The sequence below is a fragment of the Podarcis gaigeae genome (assembly GCF_964106915.1).
Source record: "Podarcis gaigeae genome assembly, chromosome: 11".
NCBI classification, from domain to species: domain Eukaryota; kingdom Metazoa; phylum Chordata; class Lepidosauria; order Squamata; family Lacertidae; genus Podarcis; species Podarcis gaigeae.
In genome coordinates, this window is record NC_139687.1 from 16,207,654 (window position 1) to 16,227,976 (window position 20,323).

At 45.9% G+C, this 20,323-nt stretch overlaps 1 protein-coding gene across 2 annotated transcripts in view; it reads left to right on the top strand.

Annotated features, from left to right (window-relative positions):
- MARCHF3 (membrane associated ring-CH-type finger 3) overlaps nt 1-20,323 on the top strand; it is a 166,834-nt gene that overhangs the window by 112,114 nt on the left and 34,397 nt on the right. For both annotated transcript variants that reach the window (XM_083702450.1, XM_083702451.1), the window contains 2 exons: nt 2,717-2,960; nt 9,778-9,982. In XM_083702450.1, the coding sequence (XP_083558576.1) occupies nt 2,773-2,960; nt 9,778-9,982 (393 nt within the window). In that variant the 5' untranslated portion in view covers nt 2,717-2,772. The remainder of the gene's footprint in view (nt 1-2,716; nt 2,961-9,777; nt 9,983-20,323) is intronic.

Sequence of the window (20,323 nt, forward strand, 5' to 3'; positions counted from 1 at the left end):
TGTGTGTGTGTGTGTGTGTGTGTGTGTGGCCAGATTGGTGGCTTCTGCCTGTGGTATCTCAGCCATTGGAGCAGGGCTGATAATGCAGAAGCTTGCAATGTGACAAAATCATCATCTTAGTACTTGCTACAGGAGACTGAGAAAAGTGGGGTTCCAGAAGCTGCTGATTGCTGGAGCGACAGTGCATTTCCCATAATGCCTGGTTCTGCCCTTAGCATTGTGAAGACATTGGGGGAAGGGCAGTGGGGAAGAGCCCTAGGGAGTCAGAATTCCCAAAGTGTTCTCCTGCCCTTTTTGTGCTCCACAAAAAAACTATAAAAATGATTTACAAGAAAGAGGGAATAAACCTATCCCCGAGGAATCACACAGGCACTCACTCTGGGGAGGATGGGAATGAAAGGATAGGGCTCAGAAAAGGGAAGGGGGAGAGTATGAAAATGATTGCTGGCACACACACAAGCACTCATCTCGTTTTATTGGCCGAAGGAGCCGGCGTACAGCTTCCGGGTCATGTGGCCAGCATGACTAAGCCGCTTCTGGCCGTTTACCTTCCTGCCGGAGTGGTACCTATTTATCTACTTGCACTTTGACGTGCTTTCGAACTGCTAGGTTGGCAGGAGCAGGGACCGAGCAACGGGAGCTCACCCCATCGCGGGGATTCGAACTGCCAACCTTCTGATCGACAAGCCCTTGGCTATGTGGTTTAACCCACAGTGCCACCTGCATCCCTAACCTGAGGTACTACTGTATACCACTGTATAAAAATATGTATTGGAAGATATAGTTCCCCCTTACGCTGAGCGAGTTGTAAGGTATGAGGAACATACTGGCATATGTGGTGTGGATGTCATTATGTACACAGGTTCTGGAAGCAGGTTACAGTTGAGATTGGCATTATTGCTGGCAAACAGGCTGCCTTGGACCTTAGGCTATGTCTCTTAGCCATTTGGGGTGGTTCTGACCTTACTTCTCAACAGGGAATTATATCCTTTGGTTGCTGCTCATCTAGTGATCTCTCAAGGATGGAAAGATTCGTCTTGTTCTCCTGTGGCTCGATGGTTTAAAGAAGTCGTGTTCATTGCCTTTTCTGGAAAAATGACTCAAAATACACTCCGCCAGGGGTGATGCAGACCCCTCCAACTTTGCTTCTACTTGGGGGCCATTTGTGACTTATATGACCAATCTTTCTCCTGGTTGGCTCAGTCCTTTCAAATATGAGTTTATTTGGCAACGCCCATGAATATTTGGTACGTTTGGTAGAAATATGAATCTTGCATCTTGCGGAATATATTTTATGCTACTCATTTACTTTTAAGCTTTCTGTGGTGTTGTTGTTGTTGATGATGAAGAAGTTGATGATTATGTTATCTGGTAATTTTATTCTTCCTGTTTTATTGGCTGTTTTTAAATCAGTAGAGTGAACCTATGGAATTAGCAGCTAGCCTCAGTCAGGCCTTTGAAACGTCCTTCGCTATCAGGGCCGCTGACTTCTAAGGAAAGGGCTTGTTCTGTGATGTTCGTATTTGAACAATCTGTCTGTGGTCTTTTATGTGCATAAACACACACACAAGTACGTAGCATAATAACCAAAAATACAATACACTCACATCCTCAATAAGGCCTGGAGGTGCTGTTATACTCTCACCCTGGTTGAGGAGAGCAGGACATGGCACTTCCCAGTAAATTAACCCACTTTTTCTAACGCCGCATATTTCTGTTGTTTGTGTTTCTGTGCAAAATGGGCCCCTAAATTGGGGGGATACCCACTCCTGCCTATCACAAGTTCTGTTTTCCTGTACAATTACTGTCCAGCAAAACATTTTAAATGTCATTTACTTGAAATGCTTGGGAGAAAGGAGCATGGCACATACAAGTATGATTTCTCTTTTTTGCCACCCCCCTCTAACCTTACCTTGCAGCCTGTGTTATTACTGCATGCAGGTTATCATTAAGGGGCCAGAGTCCTGGGGTTGGGGGAAGAAAACCCCTCTGTCATTAAATACTGATTTGGGTGTTGTGCTCCCTATTTGATGGTGTAACGCGCACTTCGTAATAACAGGTTATTTTCTCCGAGAGATTGCGAATTTATTTGGTACTTTTCTTGCGTTTATGGGGAAGAGGCTGACGTGTAGCTGAAGCGAGCCCTGGCTAGGTGTCCTTAGCACCTCACAACTGGGGGTGGGGGTGGGGGAAGGTGGCGGCAAGGGAGAGAGAGAGAGAGACAAAAGGTTTTCAGCCTTTCCATTTATCACCAAGGCATTAAAGTCTGTGGAGAAAAGTAAAGGGAGAAAAATTGCTTTTCAAGATAATACACACTTCATAGAGACGCAGTTTCTCAACTCCACGTAATTGTGAGGCTGCCCATCCCCTGCAAATAGCAAGAGCAATTTTTAAAAAGGGGAAAAAAGAAATAGGAGGTGCAGGGGGGCCAGAGAGAGAAATATCTCATTTTCAAAGAGAATCAATAAGAGAGAGTTGTACACAGAAGTGCTTGCTGCATTGTTATTAACAATTCCTGCTTTTCTATTCTCTCCGCACCCCCCCCCCCTTTCACCTTTGTGTTAGAATATTTTTCTAATGGGAAGCAATGCTCTTTGAGTCCTGCTGAATTTTAATGACGGAGATATTGGTGGTTTGTTGCATGTGTGTCTTGCCCGGCGTCCGCTCTCAGCAGCCCCTGCCTTCGATAAATTGTTTTCTAATCTTTCTTTCCTAGATGGAAATCCTGTATGAATGTGGAAGCCATTAGCAGAGTAATTGCTGTCTGTTACCATGACAACCAGCCGCTGCAGTCACCTGCCCGAAGTCCTACCAGACTGCACCAGCTCAGCTGCTCCGGTGGTGAAGACGGTGGAGGACTGTAGCAGCCTCGCGAATGGGCAACCGCAGTATGTCATGCAAGTTTCGGCCAAGGACGGGCAGCTGCTGTCATCAGTAGTACGGACGCTTGCCACACAGAGGTACGGTCGTACCGAGCCAAGGAAACATCTGATTGCCTGTTAAGCGTGGGGAAGAAAGTGCCAGGAAGGGGAGGGGGTTTGCGATTTCAAGACCCGCACCTCCCTAAGTGCACTTGGGGGTCTTTCATCTCCAAAGTCACAGCTCCGTTTCAGGGGCCAGGCAGATGGGAATCTGCACGTTCAATTCTCCTGTATTGTTACAGCCATGCTCTCTGAATGATGCGCACGGCATTGCTCACTTTAAAGAGAGCAAAAGCTCGACTCCTCTTCGAGTTCGTAATGTGTTGCAACTTTGTCGCGATCCCCGGCGATTCAACTCGTTCTGCTTCCCGCAAGGAAGGGGGTGCGGGGACCGTTGGGGGAGGCAGGTGGCAAAGGGATGGAGAGGCCATTAATCCTCCTGAGGCGAAAGAGAAAAGTTCAGGAGTGACATTCTGCTGACTTGAGCATGGTGCTCGCAGCTTCCCAGTGAGGGCTGTCGTTTCACGTTTGCATGTGTGTGAGAGAGATTGGGAGGAAAACTCCTATCTAGCCTATCGCGTTCTGTGTGGAGTATTGTGGACTTTCATCTTTTATACTTCTAGACCACGTTTTGTGTAGCTGGGCAGCTGGGCAAACTTGATATTCAACACAATGCCCGATGCCTAGGTACAGAATTTGCTGTTCTTTTTCATGTCCATGGACTGGAGTGGGTCTTGGGGGTGGTATTGTATGAGATTTTTTTCACTGCTGGCAGGCAGCAGTTTGAGATGGTGTAAGTAAGCAGTGGTCATGTTATATATTTTTTAAAGTCCATTCAGAAGAATGTCTAATGGCTTGGTATGTCTATTGGTAGGCAATCAGCCAATGCGTGTAGAATATAGTATTTGGGAAAGTACTTATATTTTGTAAGGGGGGGGGGGACATGTTGTTCAACCAGTGCTGATTTCAAAAATATCCCCTGTCATGCACTTAACCGTAGCTTTTCATTTCAGAAGGGTAGATTGGAAGCTCCTAGAGCGAGCTGATATCTTTCTTCAAAGTTTTGTGTATGAAGAGCTGTGCTTCAATTACATTTTTAAATTCATAGATTTGCCTTGCAATAAACCAGGCAGAGGGCCTCCTCGGGAGTGGCGCCCGCCCTGTGGAACGCCCTCCCACCAGATACCAAGGAAATAAGGAACTATCTGACTTTTAAAAGATATCTGATGGCAGCCCTGTTTAAGGAAGTTTTTAATGTTTGATGTCTTATTGTGTTTTTAATATTCTGTTGGGAGCCGTCCAGAGTGTCTGGGGAAACCCAGCCAGATCGACAGGGTATAAGTAATAAATAATTACTATTATTATTAAATACTTTTTTATAGCAGTGTAGACAAGGGACACAGGTGGCGTTGTGGGTTAAACCACAGAGCCTAGGACTTGCCGATCAGAAGGTCGGTGGTTCGAATCCCCACAATGGGGTGAGCTCCCGTTGCTCCGTCCCTGCTCCTGCCAACCTAGCAATTCAGAAGCACGTCAAAGTGCAAGTAGATAAATAGGTACCACTCCGGTGGGAAGGTAAACGGCGTTTCCATGCGCTGCTATGGTTCACCAGAAGCAGCTTAGTCATGCTGGCCACATGACCTGGAAGCTGTACGCCGGCTCCCTCAGCCAATAAAGCGAGATGAGCACTGCATCCCCAGAGTCGGCCACGGCTGGACCTAATGGTCAAGGGTCCCTTTACCTTTACCTTTATAGCAGTGTAAGTGTGCTTTTTAAAAACAAAAAAACAAAGTGCAATTAGTTAGTTAGTTAGTTAGTTAGTTATCCATCCATCCATCCATCCATCCATCCATCCATCCTATTTGTATCCTATGCTTTTTCTCCAATGAGGTCCAAGCAGGGTACATGAAATTTGTTTAATCCTTGCAATAACTACCCTGCAGGGTTGGTGAGAGGTGATGCTGTGCACAACGGCTACCCTGAAAGATGCATGACTGAGAGAGAATTTGAGCCTCCAAACCTACTACACCAGCCTTCCCCAACTTTGGTCCACCCAGCTGTTTTGCACTACAGTCACAATAATAGCTGACCATTGGCCATGCTGATTTGAGGCCGATGAGAATGGTGGTCTAAAATGCCACGCTGTTGGGAGAAGCTACACTACGGTATACTGCCTCGAAATGGAAATACTTAAAATAAGCAGAAGAGGATCATATTGCTAAGCTATTTTTAATTGATGTAAGTCTGAATTAGGATAAGACAGCTGAGCAAATGGTAATGTTTAAGAAAGAAAACAATGTATGAAAATATGCACAGGCACTCTTGGCTTTTCTTTTCTTGGCTTGGCAAAAGTTGGATCAGGCCTTCCTTGGTTCTGATGGAAAGGAGAGACAAACTGGGGGTCATCAGCATGGCTCCAAAACTCTGGTGAGCTCTCCCAGAGGTTTCATGTTTACGTATGTTAAACAGCATGGTACAAGATGGAGACCTGAGGGACCCCATATTTAAACCACCACAGGATTGAAGGGGAGACACACACCCCAGCACCACCTTCTGAATTTTCTCCTCTAAGAAGGACAATATCCACTGTAAAATAGTGCCTTCAAGGCCCATCCAAGACAGACAGTCCAAAGGGATGCCATGGTTGATGGTCTCCAAAGCCACTGAGAGGTCTAGTTCACAATGCAGATCACCCACCAAGGTAACCAAAGCAGTCTTCGTTTTACAGCCAGGCCTAAAACCAGATTGAAATGGATCTAGGTAATCTGTTTCATCCAGGAACCCTGACGCTGAGATGCCACCACATGCTCCTAACACCTTGCTGAGTAAGGGAAGATTGGAGACTGGTCTAGAATCAACCACAGGCCTAAAGTGTTATTTTTCTAGAAAAATAGGTGTCAGAACTCACCATGAACACCTCCCTCATTCTCTTAGAAAAGCAGTGGTGCCCACCTGTTTGTGCTGAGCTAAATGTGCCAGGCCATTGTGAGCCTTTGAGATTCACCAATGATAACTCTTCCTTAGAAGGGCAGGATGCCTCTCCTCAACAAAGCAAGCCTCTCCTACTCCTTAAAGGTGAAGGGACCCCTGACCATTAGGTCCAGTCGTGACCGACTCTGGGGTTGCGGCGCTCATCTCACTTTATTGGCCGAGGGAGCCGGCGTACAGCTTCCGGATCATGTCCTGGTCTGGCGAACCAGAGCAGCGCACAGAAATGTCATTTACCTTCCCGCCGGAGCGGCACCTATTTATCTACTTGCACTTTGACGTGCTTTCGAACTACTAGGTGGGCAGGAGCAGAGACTGAGCAAAGGGAGCTCACCCCGTTGTGGGGATTCAAACTGCCGACCTTCTGATTGGCAAGTCCTAGGCTCTGTGGTTTAACCCACAGCGCCACCCCCCTCCCCCTCCTATTCCTACTCCTTGCTTGCCACCAAACAAGAACAAGAGACAGTGCACCTGATCTTGGCAAAGCCAAATCCAGCCAGCATAAAAGAAAACTGGAAGTACAGATTGAACCTTTCGATGTACTTGGAAGAAGAGAGTAGCAGAGACAGGAACTGGTTCTACCTGGAAGTGGAGAGGTGATAGCTATGAGAAGAAAGCAGAAAGGAAGTTAGGGATCGATACCTGCTAGGGATCATATGTTAGCCAGCAAAATTCTATCGGGAAATAGAATTGCAATCTCCACAGAAAGTAGACTTGCTAAAGACGACAAGAGAGCTTGTGTTTCCATCTACGGTAGATCTGATAGTCGCAGTAGGCTGTATCTGGAGCATGCATCATAAAAACCTTGTACTTGACAAATGACACATAGGTAATGTCAGAGAGTGAATGTTTAATCCCGTCTTTAAGGGGCACCACCTAAGGTTTCCCTTGGAAGAGAAAATACAGTTTTGGTCATGTTTGTTGCAATTTTGAGTTACCGTATTTTTTGCTCTATAAGACACACCAGGCCACAAGATGCACCTAGTTTTGGAGGAGGAAAACAAGAAAATAAATATTCTGAATCTCAGAAGCCAGAGCAGCAAGAGGGATCTGGGATAGCTGTGCAGCCTGCATTCGCTCCATAAGACGCACACATATTTCCCCTTACTTTTTAGGAGGGAAAAAGTGAGTCTTAGAGCAAAAAATACGGCAATTCTTCTTGAGCATACACCAAGTGCAATAACCAGAATGAATAACCAGGAATGGAGAACAGATTGAAAACGCTTAGCCTGTTCAGCCTGGCCAAAAGGAGTTGTAGAGTGCATATAACTGCACACTATGAATACACGAGAGAGACTGAGAAAGACCATGGGTATAAAAACTAATGGCTATACATGGTCCATTAAAAATTAAAACTTGGGAGCAGAATATGGTTTCCAAGGAAAAGAGGCGAAAAATTCTTAAACAGACTGCAAAATAGTCATCTGAGCAAATAACCTCGCTGATCTCAAAGAACATTAACAAAGGATTTTCTTTTTTAAAATATTCATGTTTTGTGTACAGTAATAGCTAGGAAGTGTTCTTTTACCACCCAAGACTTTAGTATACCCTGCCATTTTTACAGCATGCAACAGTTTGCACAGTAAACGCTCTGCTACTGCTATAGAGGGGAGAGCAGGCTGTGCATATATTGTTCAGTCAGTGGGTGGTAGACACAAAGGTCCCAATGCCTTTAGTGCATTTATAGCCTAACTGTGCTGGTGAGAAAACAACCTAGGTTGCTGTGTCCCAGTGAACATAATTTGGGAAAGTCACTGGCCTGGTTCAAATGTAACAGTATCCACAAACTCCCTTCTCTCTTAAGCATTAAAGCAGCACTTCGGGAGTGTGTTGAACTACAGCTTAAAGTCCAAAACAAAAGAAATTACAGCTTGAGACCTGGCTAAAAACAAACCATAAAAAGGTAAAGGTAAAGGGACCCCTGAGTGTTAAGTCCAGTCGCGGACAACTCTGGGGTTGTGGCGCTTATCTCGCTTTACTGGCCAAGGGAGCCAGCGTACAGCTTCCGAGTCATGTGGCCAGCATGACTAAGCTGCTTCTGGTGAACCAGAGAAGCTCACGGAAACACCATTTACCTTCCCGCTGGAGCGGTATCTATTTATCTACTTGCACTTTGACATGCTTTCAAACAGCTAGGTGGGCAGGAGCAGGGACCGAGCAACGGGAGCTCACCCCGTTGGGGGGATTTGAACCGCCGACCTTCCGATCAGCAATCCCTAGGCTCTGTGGTTTAGACCACAGCGCCACCTGCATCCCTTAAAAACAAACTATAGTGTTGTGGTTTGGTCAAAATAAAGAAACTGTGGTTTTAACTAATGTGGTTTTGTATTAGAGTCATAGAATTGTAGAGTTGGAAGATAGCCCAACGGTCATCTAAGCCACGGCAGGAATCTCCGCTAAAGCATCCATGACAGATGGCCATCCAGCCTCTGCTAAAAACCTCCAAGGAGGGAAAGTCCACAGCATTCCAAGGGAGACTGTTCCTCTGTCAAACCCCTCTTGCTGTCAGAAAGTTCTTCCTAATGTTTAGTCAGAATCTCCTTTCTTGCAACTAGAAGCCATGGGTTTGAGCTCTGCCTTCCGGAGCAGGAGAAAACAAGCTTGCTCCCTCCTCCATGTGACAGCCCTTGAGATATTCGAAGATGGCTATCATATCTCCTCTCAGTCTCCTCTTTTCCAGACTAAACATATCCAGCTCCTTCAACCTTTCCTGCTGCATTAAGGCACAAGAGAAAAGAAATGGATACAATACCAGTTGTGCCAGCAACTAGTGTAAATAGAGTTCTCTTCCTCAGCCTGGACACTGAGGTCCAGCTCTGGGGGCCTTCTGGCGGTTCCCTCACAGCGAGAAGTAAAGCTACAGGGAACCAGGCAGAGGGCGTTCTTGGTAGTGGCACCCACCCTGTGGAATGTCCTCCCATCGGATGTCAATGAGATAAAACAACTATCTGACTTTTAGAAGACACCTGAAGGCAACCCTGTTTAGGAAAGTTTTTAATGTTTGATCGTGTTTTTAATATTCTATTGGGAGCCGCTGGGGAGTAGCTGGGGAAACCCAGCCAGATGGGCTGGTTATAAATAATAAATTGTTGTTGCTGTTGTTACCCGGCTGAATTGCAGTGTACATTGCAGCACAGAAACAAAACACTGGGAGAAACTATGCTATGGAACCAAAGATGTTACACCTCTCTAGATAGTTTGTGTCTCAGAATTTGCTCTGCAGTTGGTTGTTCTCCATATCTGTGGGTGAGAAAAAATGTCACCCCAGGTCAGGTTAGCTAGTAGAGATGGAGGAGATACCGTACTTTTCCATCTATTAGATACCCCCGTGTATAAGATACACACACACCCCCACTATTTTGGGGGACTCAATTTTAAGAAGATGAGGTGAGATGGCCCAACGTTGTTGAGCCTCTCCCCCCACGCAGCTGCGGGCAGGAAACACTCCCTAGATCATTTCCTGTGGGCAGTTAGCGAGTGTTTCCCTCATGCAGCAGCATCGGGGGGGAGCTGTGTGCCACTAACCAGCTCCCCTAGATCGCTCCCTGCATGCAGCAGCATCTTCCCCCCATGCCACTATCCGTGTATTGGAAGACCCCAGTTTTTTTACATGATTTTTGTGTCAAAAAACCTCATCCAATACACAGAAAAATAAGTGACACCTTCTTATGTGGGGTGGGATGTGACTGAGTCCCTTCAATGAGTGGAGCTACCTTGTATACTATTGTATGGTGCGGTTACTGTGGAAAGGCTTGTTATCGTGCGGTGATGAGTTGGCGTGGCAATGCGGTTGGGCCCTATAATCATCCCATTTCCTCCCCTCTGTGATTCCAGTACTAACCCACGACCCCTCTTCCTTGTCTTCCAGCCCTTTCAATGACCGACCAATGTGTAGGATTTGCCACGAAGGCAGCAGTCAAGAAGACTTGCTCTCTCCCTGTGAATGTACGGGAACCCTGGGGACTATACATCGCAGCTGCCTGGAGCATTGGCTGTCGTCTTCAAATACCACTTACTGTGAACTCTGCCACTTCAGGTTTGCAGTAGAGCGCAAACCAAGGCCGCTGGTCGAGGTCAGTAAACGGGGCATGTCCTCCAAAGCTTTGCTTTAATGATGTCTGTTTTTACACCAGGATCACAACAGATTTGCAGCTTCGATGAAGCAAAAGAAAAGCTATACATTTGGGGTTAGAAGCGGGGGGAATGAAGGGCAGCAAGAGGAAGCGGGGGGAATGAAGGGCAGCAAGCGGGCAACCGTAATTAAAACCTTCATTTTTCAGCAAAGAACATGGGTGAGAACAATAGGACAAATGGTTTGGCTCCTTTGTAGGACTCTGCATACTTTGGGGGAGAATATTTACAGCATATATTTTGTTCTTTGCTTTAACGGAGACCTCTTGGGGGGAAAACATAGATATACAGAACACTGTTTTTTTAAAAAACACATTACTTCAGATTGTAAAATGTAGATCAAGGATTAATGTTTTTAAAAGTCACCCCCATGGACGGATTTTTTCTATTGCCACTTTATAGTTTTAACGCTGGTTTGTTTATTGGCCAAACATTAGTCACATCAGCCAATTTTTCTTCTTCTGGTTACTTACGGTCTGAGACTTGCAGGTTGTGGATACAATTATTTTAAATAAATTGGACTGCACATAAAATTTCAATCTGCTCTCTGGGCTGCAGCCGCAGTCTCTTCCTTTCTTCTGAAATATGATATTATTACAGGTCACTTCTTCTTTAGGAATTTGAAAATGGAGCCATGATGATGAGAATTCAGAGTCAGCTATGCAATGAATTATGGAAAGTTGGTTGAGAAAATGACAACATAAAAATAACTTCTATCAATCACAGTGGGGGCAGCATAATTCTGATCACACAAAGCTGCATGGGTGCTTGTCTACAACAGTGGAGCCTTGCTTCATAGGGAGCTGTTTGGCCCATCTAGCTCTGGCGGTTCCCTCACTTACAAGAAGTAAGGTTACAGGGAACCGGGGCCTTCTCAGTAGTGGCGCCTGCCCTGTGGAACGCCCTCCCATCAGATGTCAAGGAAATAAACAACTATCTGACTTTTAGAAGACATCTGAAGGCAGCCTTGTTTAGGGAAGTTTTCAATGTTTGATTTTTTTATCGCGTTTTTAATATTCTGTTGGGAGCCGCCCAGAGTGGCTGGGGAAACCCAACCAGATGGGCGGGGTATTAACAGGAAAGTACCATTTCCATTTGAAATGTAAATGCCGACCACAAAAAATTGGTAATACAGCAAAAGAAGTCCCTATGCACGTGCAGCACAGCTTAGCAGCCCCTGACAGTCCAGAATGTTCTTCCCTTCGGATTTTGTGAGGCAAGGGTAAATGGCAGTTGAAGGAGAGTATTCTTTCGGTCAGGGATCAGGAAATCAAGCTGCCTTCTTCTGTTCAGTCTCCAACTGATGGCTTGAGCCACGCTGTCATCTTTTTGTCCCGATATTCTTCCTGGCAAGGAGGTGGCCTAGTAATCCAGGAGCCCTTTAACCTCTTGCCAAAGGGTCCTTCCATCCAAGGACTGCAGTCTGAAGGTCACTGACAATTTGATCCAAGTCTTCTTTCTGGCAGTTATGAGTTTCATGGTTAGTTCGATTTGACAAAGTCTTGTGGTACCCTAAAGTCATTGTGGCGGGAGCTTTAGATTCCAGTTAAGCAGCTAAGTTTGGCTAACAAGACAGTGGCATCTTGAACAGGCGTCTTATACAGCAGAAGCCCCAAATCAACATTTTTTATTATCAGTAAATGCAACTTTGCAACTTTTTTGGGGGGGGGCAGGGGGGGACTTTAAGTCTACTAAGATAAAGAAATGGTCACAAGATAGCATTGAGTAAATAAATAGATTTTAGGGCCCAGTTTATTGCAATTTCACCTTTGGGATTGAATATGTTCTTTGCACAAATGGAATGTGACATTTCTTGAGAATTAATAGTGACTGGGGAAGTTGAAATTGAACGTTAACCCTTCCAGAGCTGGAGAAGCTTTGCTTTTTAACATCCTATGGAGAAATGAACATTCCCCCTGACCAAAGGAAAAAAAGCAGACGAAATCTGTGTTTGTGTTCGTTTGCTCAATGGAGGGAAAAACAAAGGAGCAGTAGTAACCAAATTCAGGAAAACAAAATTCACAATACTAGTAACTATTTTATGGTTGCGGAATTTTCAGTTATCCTTCCCAGTAAACATTTGACTGGTATTGCAAGATTTGCAGTAACAAAGTTCTAATTCATGGGTAGGCAAACTAAGACCCGGGGGCCGGATCTGGCCCAATCACCTTCTAAATGCGGCCCGCATACAGTCTGGGAATCAGCATGTTTTTACATTAGTAGAATGTGTGCTTTTATTTAAAATGCATCTCTGGGTTATTTGTGGGGCATAGGAATTTGTTCATTTTATTTTTTTCAAAATGTACTCTGGTCCTCCACAAGGTCTGGAGCCCCCTGCTGGAAAAGTTTGCTGACCCCCGTTCTGATTTAAATAAAAAATATGTTCTAGATGTAAGAGATTGTTACTTTGTAGAAAGCCAGTGAACTAAGGCTTCATTAGAAACTGGAAGCATATAAAATATCAAAGTACAGTTAACAGGAACATATGCAAACAGTAAAGCCACTGAACTGATATACAGTATGAGATTTCCTCCCCAAATGGGCATTTTTTCTATTATCCCCTGAAGAAGTTGGTAGAGCATGAGACTCTTAATCTCATGTTGGGCAAAATTTCCTGCATTGCCAGGCTTGCACTAAATGAGCCTCGTAGTTCTGTAGAACTCTACAATCTATGATTCTACGACTTAAGAGCTGGCATATTGGTGGAATGGTTATATTTCTTGAAATACAACATAAGATCTGCAAATCAAGAGACAATCCATAAGTGAGGGCAGGTGAGTTTTTTCATCATAAATATAGGGGAGCACCTTTCCTGCATCCTCTGGACATGTCAACTGCTACATGCAGCGGCTTCCTAGCCACAGGCTGAGTGTACAGTCATACCTTGGTTGTTGAATGCCCCGAAACTCGGACGTTTTGGCTCCTGAACAATTGAAACCCGGAAGTGACTGTTCTGGTTTGTGAATGTTCTTTTGGAAGCCGAATGTCTGACAGGGCTTCCGCAGCTTCGGATTGGCTGCAGGAGCTTCCTGCAGGCAATCCGAAGCCGCAATTGGAAGTCGAACGCTTTGGCAGTCGGAACAGACTTCCGGAACAGATTCCATTTGACTTCTGAGGTACGACTGTACTCCATTGCCTGTCAGGGACTAGATTGAGGAAGAATGGTGAAGACCGCCCCCCCCTCCTCTTGGACCTTCCAGAGACCAGTACAGTGGTACCTCAGGTTACAGACGCTTCAGGTTACAGACTCTGACAACCTGGAAGTAATACCTCAGGTTAAGAACTTTGCTTCAGGATGAGAACAGAAATTGTGCGGCGGCAGCAGGAGGCCCCATTAGCTAAAGTGGTACCTCAGGTTAAGAACAGTTTCAGGTTAAGAACGGACCTCCGGAACGAATTAAGTTGTTAACCAGAGGTACCACGGTATAGATTTAGAACAGTGGTTTGCAGAAGGACATAGTTCGGAGGCTGCAGAGGGAGAAGCTGGGAAATATTGGAAGAGGAACAGCAGGAAGAAGCACAGGGGAGAGACAGCTGACAGACTCAGTGTCCTGACCCCCCCTCTCCCAGGACCAGAAGTTCATTGAGAGTAGTAGAATGGAAACTCAAGGGCAGAAACCTCAGTTCAGCTGATGCAAGGAGGATGTAGAATAGGAGAGAGGGAGGGAGTGGGACCTTACTCGGAGCAACGCCATTATCTAGGGGAGGCTGCATTCCTTCGTCTCTCTGTGAATAGTGAATAAATTACCATATTTTTCGCTCTATAAGACACACCCGACCATAAAATGCACCTAGTTTTTAGAGGAGGGAAACAAGAAAAGCCAGCAAGAGCCACAGACACGCTCGCTCAGCGCGGCTCTTTCAAGATAGAGTGGCTCTTGCTGGCTTTTCCGGGAGGTGGGAGAAGGAACTGACAGGCTGCCCTCCGTCCCTTTTCCCACCTCCCTGAAAAGCCAGAGCAAGCTGCACAGCTATCTCTGAAGCCAGCACAGCAAGAGGGAGAGCTGTGCAGCGCCTCTTGGTCTGCTGGCTTCCCAGCGAATCAGGATGAGGGACGGAAGGAGCTCCGTAAGGATGGGAATGCACAGCCTGCATTCGCTCCATAAGACGCACACACATTTCCCCATACTTTTTAGGAAGAAAAAAGTGTGTCTTATGGAGCGAAAAATACGGTACTTGGTAAGAACTGTTTTTTGGTTTATCTGCTTCTTGGCTGCCACCGTGGGAGGGATCAGATTCCCTGAAGGCTGACATTGCCCTACTAAATGACCCTTGGTGGATGTGGGAGCTGAGCATGCACACTGCAACCTGGCAGCAAAGTGTTGATCCTAGCCCAGCCTATGGACAGACCAGAGGTCAGCAAAGTTTTTGTGGCTTGGGACGGTTCATGTTCCTGCAGATGCCGCGGTGGGCTGGAGTGTTTGTGCGCGCAAACGCTATTTCCGGTGCTCCTTCTGGCACGGAGGAGGTGTGTGCAGCTTCCCATTGGCTGCAGCAGCTTCCTGCAGCCAATGGGAAGCCGGCCAGCGTCGTGGAAGGCGGTCCCCGCTCTGCTCCACGCCGGTTTAGCGCAGCGCACGGGAGCCGACCAGGCAGGGGTCCATGGGCCAGTTAAACAACCCCCATGAGCCTCTTGTGGTCCATGGGCCTTAGGTTGCCGACCCCCTCCTCCAGACCCTCGCCCCAAGCCTGTAGCTTCACTGTTTGTACCAGTATTTCTTCCAAAGTAAACTTCCTCCCCTCACTAGTGTAAAAACTAAGGAGTCAGCCTGGCTGCCCAAAAGTATCCCGCCATCATTCTTCATGGATGGTAGCCCTGCACTGTTGAGTTCTATTATACTTTATATGACTGATGAAATTAGAGAGTAGACACGTTTCTGTTGGGTACAGCTTTCAATGAGCTGTTGGACAAGACGACTTCTGTGACATGCTTAATCCTCCAGTCTCTCGTAGCTTTTTTTGTTTTGCTTTGTGGAGAACATGGATTTGTGCCAGAATCAGCCTTGACTTTACATTAGCCTTATGCCTCATTCATTGCGCAAAGCAGGTGGGCTTGAAGGCTTCAGTTTACAGCAGGGGTCAGCAAGGGGCCGGTCCACTGTCCCTCAGACCTTGTGGGGGCCGGACTATCTTTTTTTGGGGGGGATGGACAAATTCCTATGCCCCACAAATAACCCAGAGATGCATTTTAAATAAAAGGACACATTCTACTCATGTAAAAACACACTGATTCCTGGACCGTCCGCGGGCAGGATTTAGAAGGTGATTGGGCCGGATCCGGCCCCTGGGCCTTAGTTTGCCTACTCCTAGTTTACAGTTTCCTTTCTATTTTTATCTTACCACAACGTACTTGTGCTACCTTTTTTCAGAGTAAACCTAGAGCATAGCTTTTTAAACATAGGCCAGTCATTATAGGTCCTCTCTTATTATTTCACAGTCTAGCCTAAGATCTTTTCCCGCATGGAACAATAATCCTAGAGCGGAGTTTATGAGGTCAGCTGCATACTTTATAATTGTGAGGAAATGGAACCAGGAAAATGAAAATTCAGATGCCAGGCTTTGCGTGATGTTTTGATCTTCCTTTTGATAAGGGGCATCTTTTTCTTTTCTTTTTTGGCCCTAGTGGGAGAGATTAGATTTTTCTCATTTCTTTTTCCTGTTAAAAGACCACAGTGCTATAGATAAGAATTGTATGAGCAATATAAAAGAGGCTTGCTTCCTGCAGGCAGCAGAAGTTTTAACCAAATAGCAGAGATTCTGTTCTCACAAGATCAGGCATAAAAATGTAACGGACGTGATATAGTGAATAGGCATTCTGAAGGCGGACCAGTTTATATTTTACTGCAACAACAAAAACAAACAAAAAACCCACATTTGCAATGTGCATCGCTGACGGTGCATGCCTTATCTCCTGCTATGGAATGCTGCAAAGCTCGGTCTTCCAAAGGAAGTTGCAGTTCACTAGGCAAAATATAGTGCAGCACTTTTCCACTTTTTAATAATATTTTATTCTCATGTATCAGACTCGTGTAGAATTTTAACTCTCTTCTTTCCACCCAGCTGGACCCAAGAAAGCACTGATTTGCTCCAGAAGCAACCACTAAACTATGGTCTAGCATCATGTTCATGAGACTGGGATGAGCCTCAGATGCACACATTCTCTCTCCTTCTTGTTGGACTTTTATGCATGGCAATTGCCTGCTTCCATTCCTGGTTTGAGGAATATCATGGTTTGCCTTTCCTCCCAACCAGCGAAGTGTGGACTGTGCTACTGTCAGGGACTGGATAGGAGCAGGAATGTTGCAGACTGCCTCCGCCTCCTCAACCTTCCAGAGAAGAGGAAGACAGTATAGATTTACAACAGTGGTTTGCGGGAGGTTAATGCTCAGAGGTAGATGAGGGGCAAAGTTGGGAAATAATGGGAGAGAAGGAGGAGGCAGAGCCTGAGGGGCAGCTGGCTAACACATTATTACTAGAAAGCATTCCAGATCCCTCTTCTCCCAGAACCTGAAAGTAGGAGAGCAAACAGCCGTAAGTGGCCACCGTAAGGTGTGTGATGCTGTTGACCAGGCATAGGCAAACTCGGCCCTCCAGATGTTTTGGGACTACAACGCCCATCATCCCTGACCACTGGCCCTGTTGGCTAGGGATGATGGGTGTTGTAGTCCCAAAACATCTGGAGGGCCGAGTTTGCCTATGCCTGCTGTTGGTGATTGAGGAGAGAAGGGGGGGGGGGAGATTACTCAGAGAAATGCCATTACTCCAAGAGGCTGCATTTCCAAGCCTCTCTCTGTGAATATTGAATAAAAGACATTGGTAAGAGCCTTTCTTGTCTATCTATTCCTGGCAGCCTACCATGGGAGAGGAGAGGATTCCCTGACACCTGACAGCTACCCTGCAAAACAGACTTTTAAAACAGGCTCAAACCTTCATTTGATGTTACATTTGGCCACACTAGTAATAAAATTGACTTCATGTCCTTCCTTGTGTGGAATTCCTGCACCAGGTCTCAATTTCCATTCCTGGCATCTCCAAGTAGAAAAGACACCCACCTAAAATTCTGCTGCCAGTCACCGTACTGAGCTGGATGAACCAATGCCAGCTTTTAAACTTTCAAACACACTAATAGATAAGAGTTACCCTATATTTTCTGCACAAGAGGATCACAGTGTCATTAAGCTGAGGGTGTTAGTCCAGGGATGGGAACCTGTAGTGGGACCCCTGGTATAGGGTAGTATATTAATATTATTATTAATAATAATAATAATAATAATAATAATAATAATAATAATAGTTGTCAGATTATGAGAGTTGAAGGTCCACAGGTTCTCATCCCTGTTAGACCAAGGACAGATCTGTAAGTTAGTTTGTTAGCTGGCAGTTCTTTCCGTGCCCAGAATTCCATACCAGATTTTATATTTTTGTCTTTAATTCAAGCTGTTACATTTAGCTAAGTTTGCACATGTGGAATGACTCCCGTATTTTCAAAAATATAACTGCAGATCCATTCATGAATGAAGGAGCGAATAGGTGTTGCAGGCAAATTTGCTTTGTCTTAATAATATGTGGGGAAACTAGTGATTTTCCTGACTTGGAGAAGCTCCATCATGACAAAATTTGGTCATTCATTGATCCGATAAATGCCATTTCTCCTTTTTCTCTTCTGTTATCTTAGAACTGCTTAAACATAATATGAAGGAGTAAAACACACTGTATACATACGTGACAGAAACGTGTGTTATCATAGAGTCCTATATGAAATGGACAGCCCATTTCTGCACCTTTGCTTCTTGTGGAAAGCATAGGAGAACTTCTAGAAGATTAAACTCAGTGACATGGATCGGAAGACTAGAAAGGGTTTATTTTTGAGTATACCCACAGACTTTAGTAGAAAGTAAAGAGTGAATGGTTTCTGGATTATTCTCTGGGTGTCAGTAATATAAGGAATTTGGGCATGAATTTCCAGGTCGATATTTTTATTTCCAGTGCTCAGGTGCACATAAATTTAAAAATAGAGTCATGGGTTACTTTATAAGTTACTACTGTGTTCTTGTAACAAAGAATCGTGTTATCTCTTACCAGATCATAAAGGACTATATACAGGCAGCTCCCCATTTTTGCGAGGGCAGGGGTGACAACTTGTCCCCCCCCCCACATTGGAGGGGGAAGCATCGTGTGACACACCATGTGATGTCATGTGACATGTCCCACCCAGTGGGACATGCCGCTGGGCATGCTCTGGGGGACAGTACACACAGAGAGCCAGTGTGGTGTAGTGGTTAAGAGCATTAGATTCGTAATCTGTGGAACCAGGTTCACGTCTCCGCTCCTCCACATGCAGCTGCTGGGTGACCTTGGGCTAGTCACACTTCTTTGAAGTGTCTCAGCCCCACTCACCTCACAGAGTATTTGTTGTGGGGGAGGAAGGGAAACGAGATTGTTAGCCGCTTTGAGACTCCTTCGGGTAGTGATAAAGCGGGATATCAAATCCAAACTCCTCCTCCTCTTATTCTTCTTCTTCTTCTTCCCCCTTACTTGTTCCCTTCCGGGTGGGGGGTGAGGCACCTGGAGGGTGGTGGCGGGGGATGTCGCCCCCCTAAATATTGGGGGGCTGGGCCCCCTGGTTCAAAATATTGAGGGGGTGGAGCCCTATACCCGGCGTTGGTGTGCGAGGGTTATGTTCTGAGGCACCGCACGCATCAGTAAAACCGCGTATAATGGAACCCGTTGAAAAAGCCTGCAAACGCCCTGCCCCCGTTCTGCCCTTTTAGTGGCATTTCAGTGACATCTTTATGACATTTCTGGGTTGGCGTGTTACACGTCCACACAGTTGCGCACATATTGAACATGTGCTTTAAAAGAAAATGCAGGGAATGCTATAGTAAAATAAAAGTTAACGTGCAATATAAAAATACATGCAAGCCATCCTTTGATGCTCCTACTGAACTTTGCGTCTTGAGCCCTGCAATAAATATCATTGATTAGGACTTGTTACTTTCTTCTCTCTCTCTTTTTAACCAGTCACTTGGCAGCTGGGAAGCTGTTGCTGGGGGATGGGCAATCAGCTTCAAGCATGAAAGGATTAAGATGAGCTTGCTTGGTAATTGAAAGCTTTCTGAAGCCTTGTACTGAAATATGAAGCTCATCTGACTGTTTTTCCATGTAAAGCTTTGAACCGACTTCCGTTCCGTCCTCCCTTTTGTACATCCCAGCCCCCCCACTGTTCAGTGAAGCAGGAGTTTGGTATCCTGTTACCACAGCAGAAGGCCAGATGCTCTCCGACACAGTTCACAAAGAGATCACTGTCAAGGCTAGAAGGGAAAAGGGGTTTTCGGCATGTAATCAGTGAGACGAAATGGCCCATTGGCTTTAAGGGCTAACGGAGGCAAGAGCTGGCAATCCACCCTGCTGAAGCCAAACAGGGGACAACTTCATTACATTCTCCTGAGGTGGTTAAAGGCAGGGCTGAAAGATTTATCTTTTTCTTTTAAAAGCTCATTTCAAAGAGTAAGAAACGAGAGCAGTGAGAGACATTAGGACAGAATAAAAATGATGATGTCCAGCTAGAATAAACAGCTTGGAAATGCTGAAAGGGCTCCACTCTGTGTGTAAATAGTAAAGGTAAAGGTACCCCTGACCGTTAGGTCCAGTCGCAGATGACTTGGGTTACACACTCATCTCGCTCTATAGGCCAAGGGAGCTGGTGTTTGTCCACAGACAGCTTCCGAGTCAAGTGCCCAGCATAACTAAACCACTTCTGGTGCACCAGAGCAGTGCACGGAAACGCCATTTACCTTGCTATGTTTAGGGTCTGGTAATAATGATCCCATAGGACGCGGGTGGCGCTGTGGGTTAAACCACAGAGCCTAGGACTTGCCGATCAGAAGCTCGGCGGTTCGAATCCCCGTGACGGGGTGAGCTCCCATTGCTCGGTCCCAGCTACTGCCAACCTAGCAGTTCGAAAGCTCAGCAAAGTGCAAGTAGATAAATAGGTACCGCTCCGGCGGGAAGGTAAACGGCGTTTCCGTGCGCTGCTCTGGTTCGCCAGAAGCGACTTAGTCCCGCTGGCCACATGACCCGGAAGCTGTACGCTGGCTCCCTCGGCCAGTAAAGCGAGATGAGCGCCACAATCCCAGAGTCGGCCACGACTGGACCTAATGGTCAGGGGTCCCTTTACCTTTAATAATGATCCCTGTACCAACAGGAGATCTACATGAGGCCTTGTAGCTATATCCTATATACCTCAGCTGAGTGGTAACTTAAAAATGGTTGCTAGCACCCCA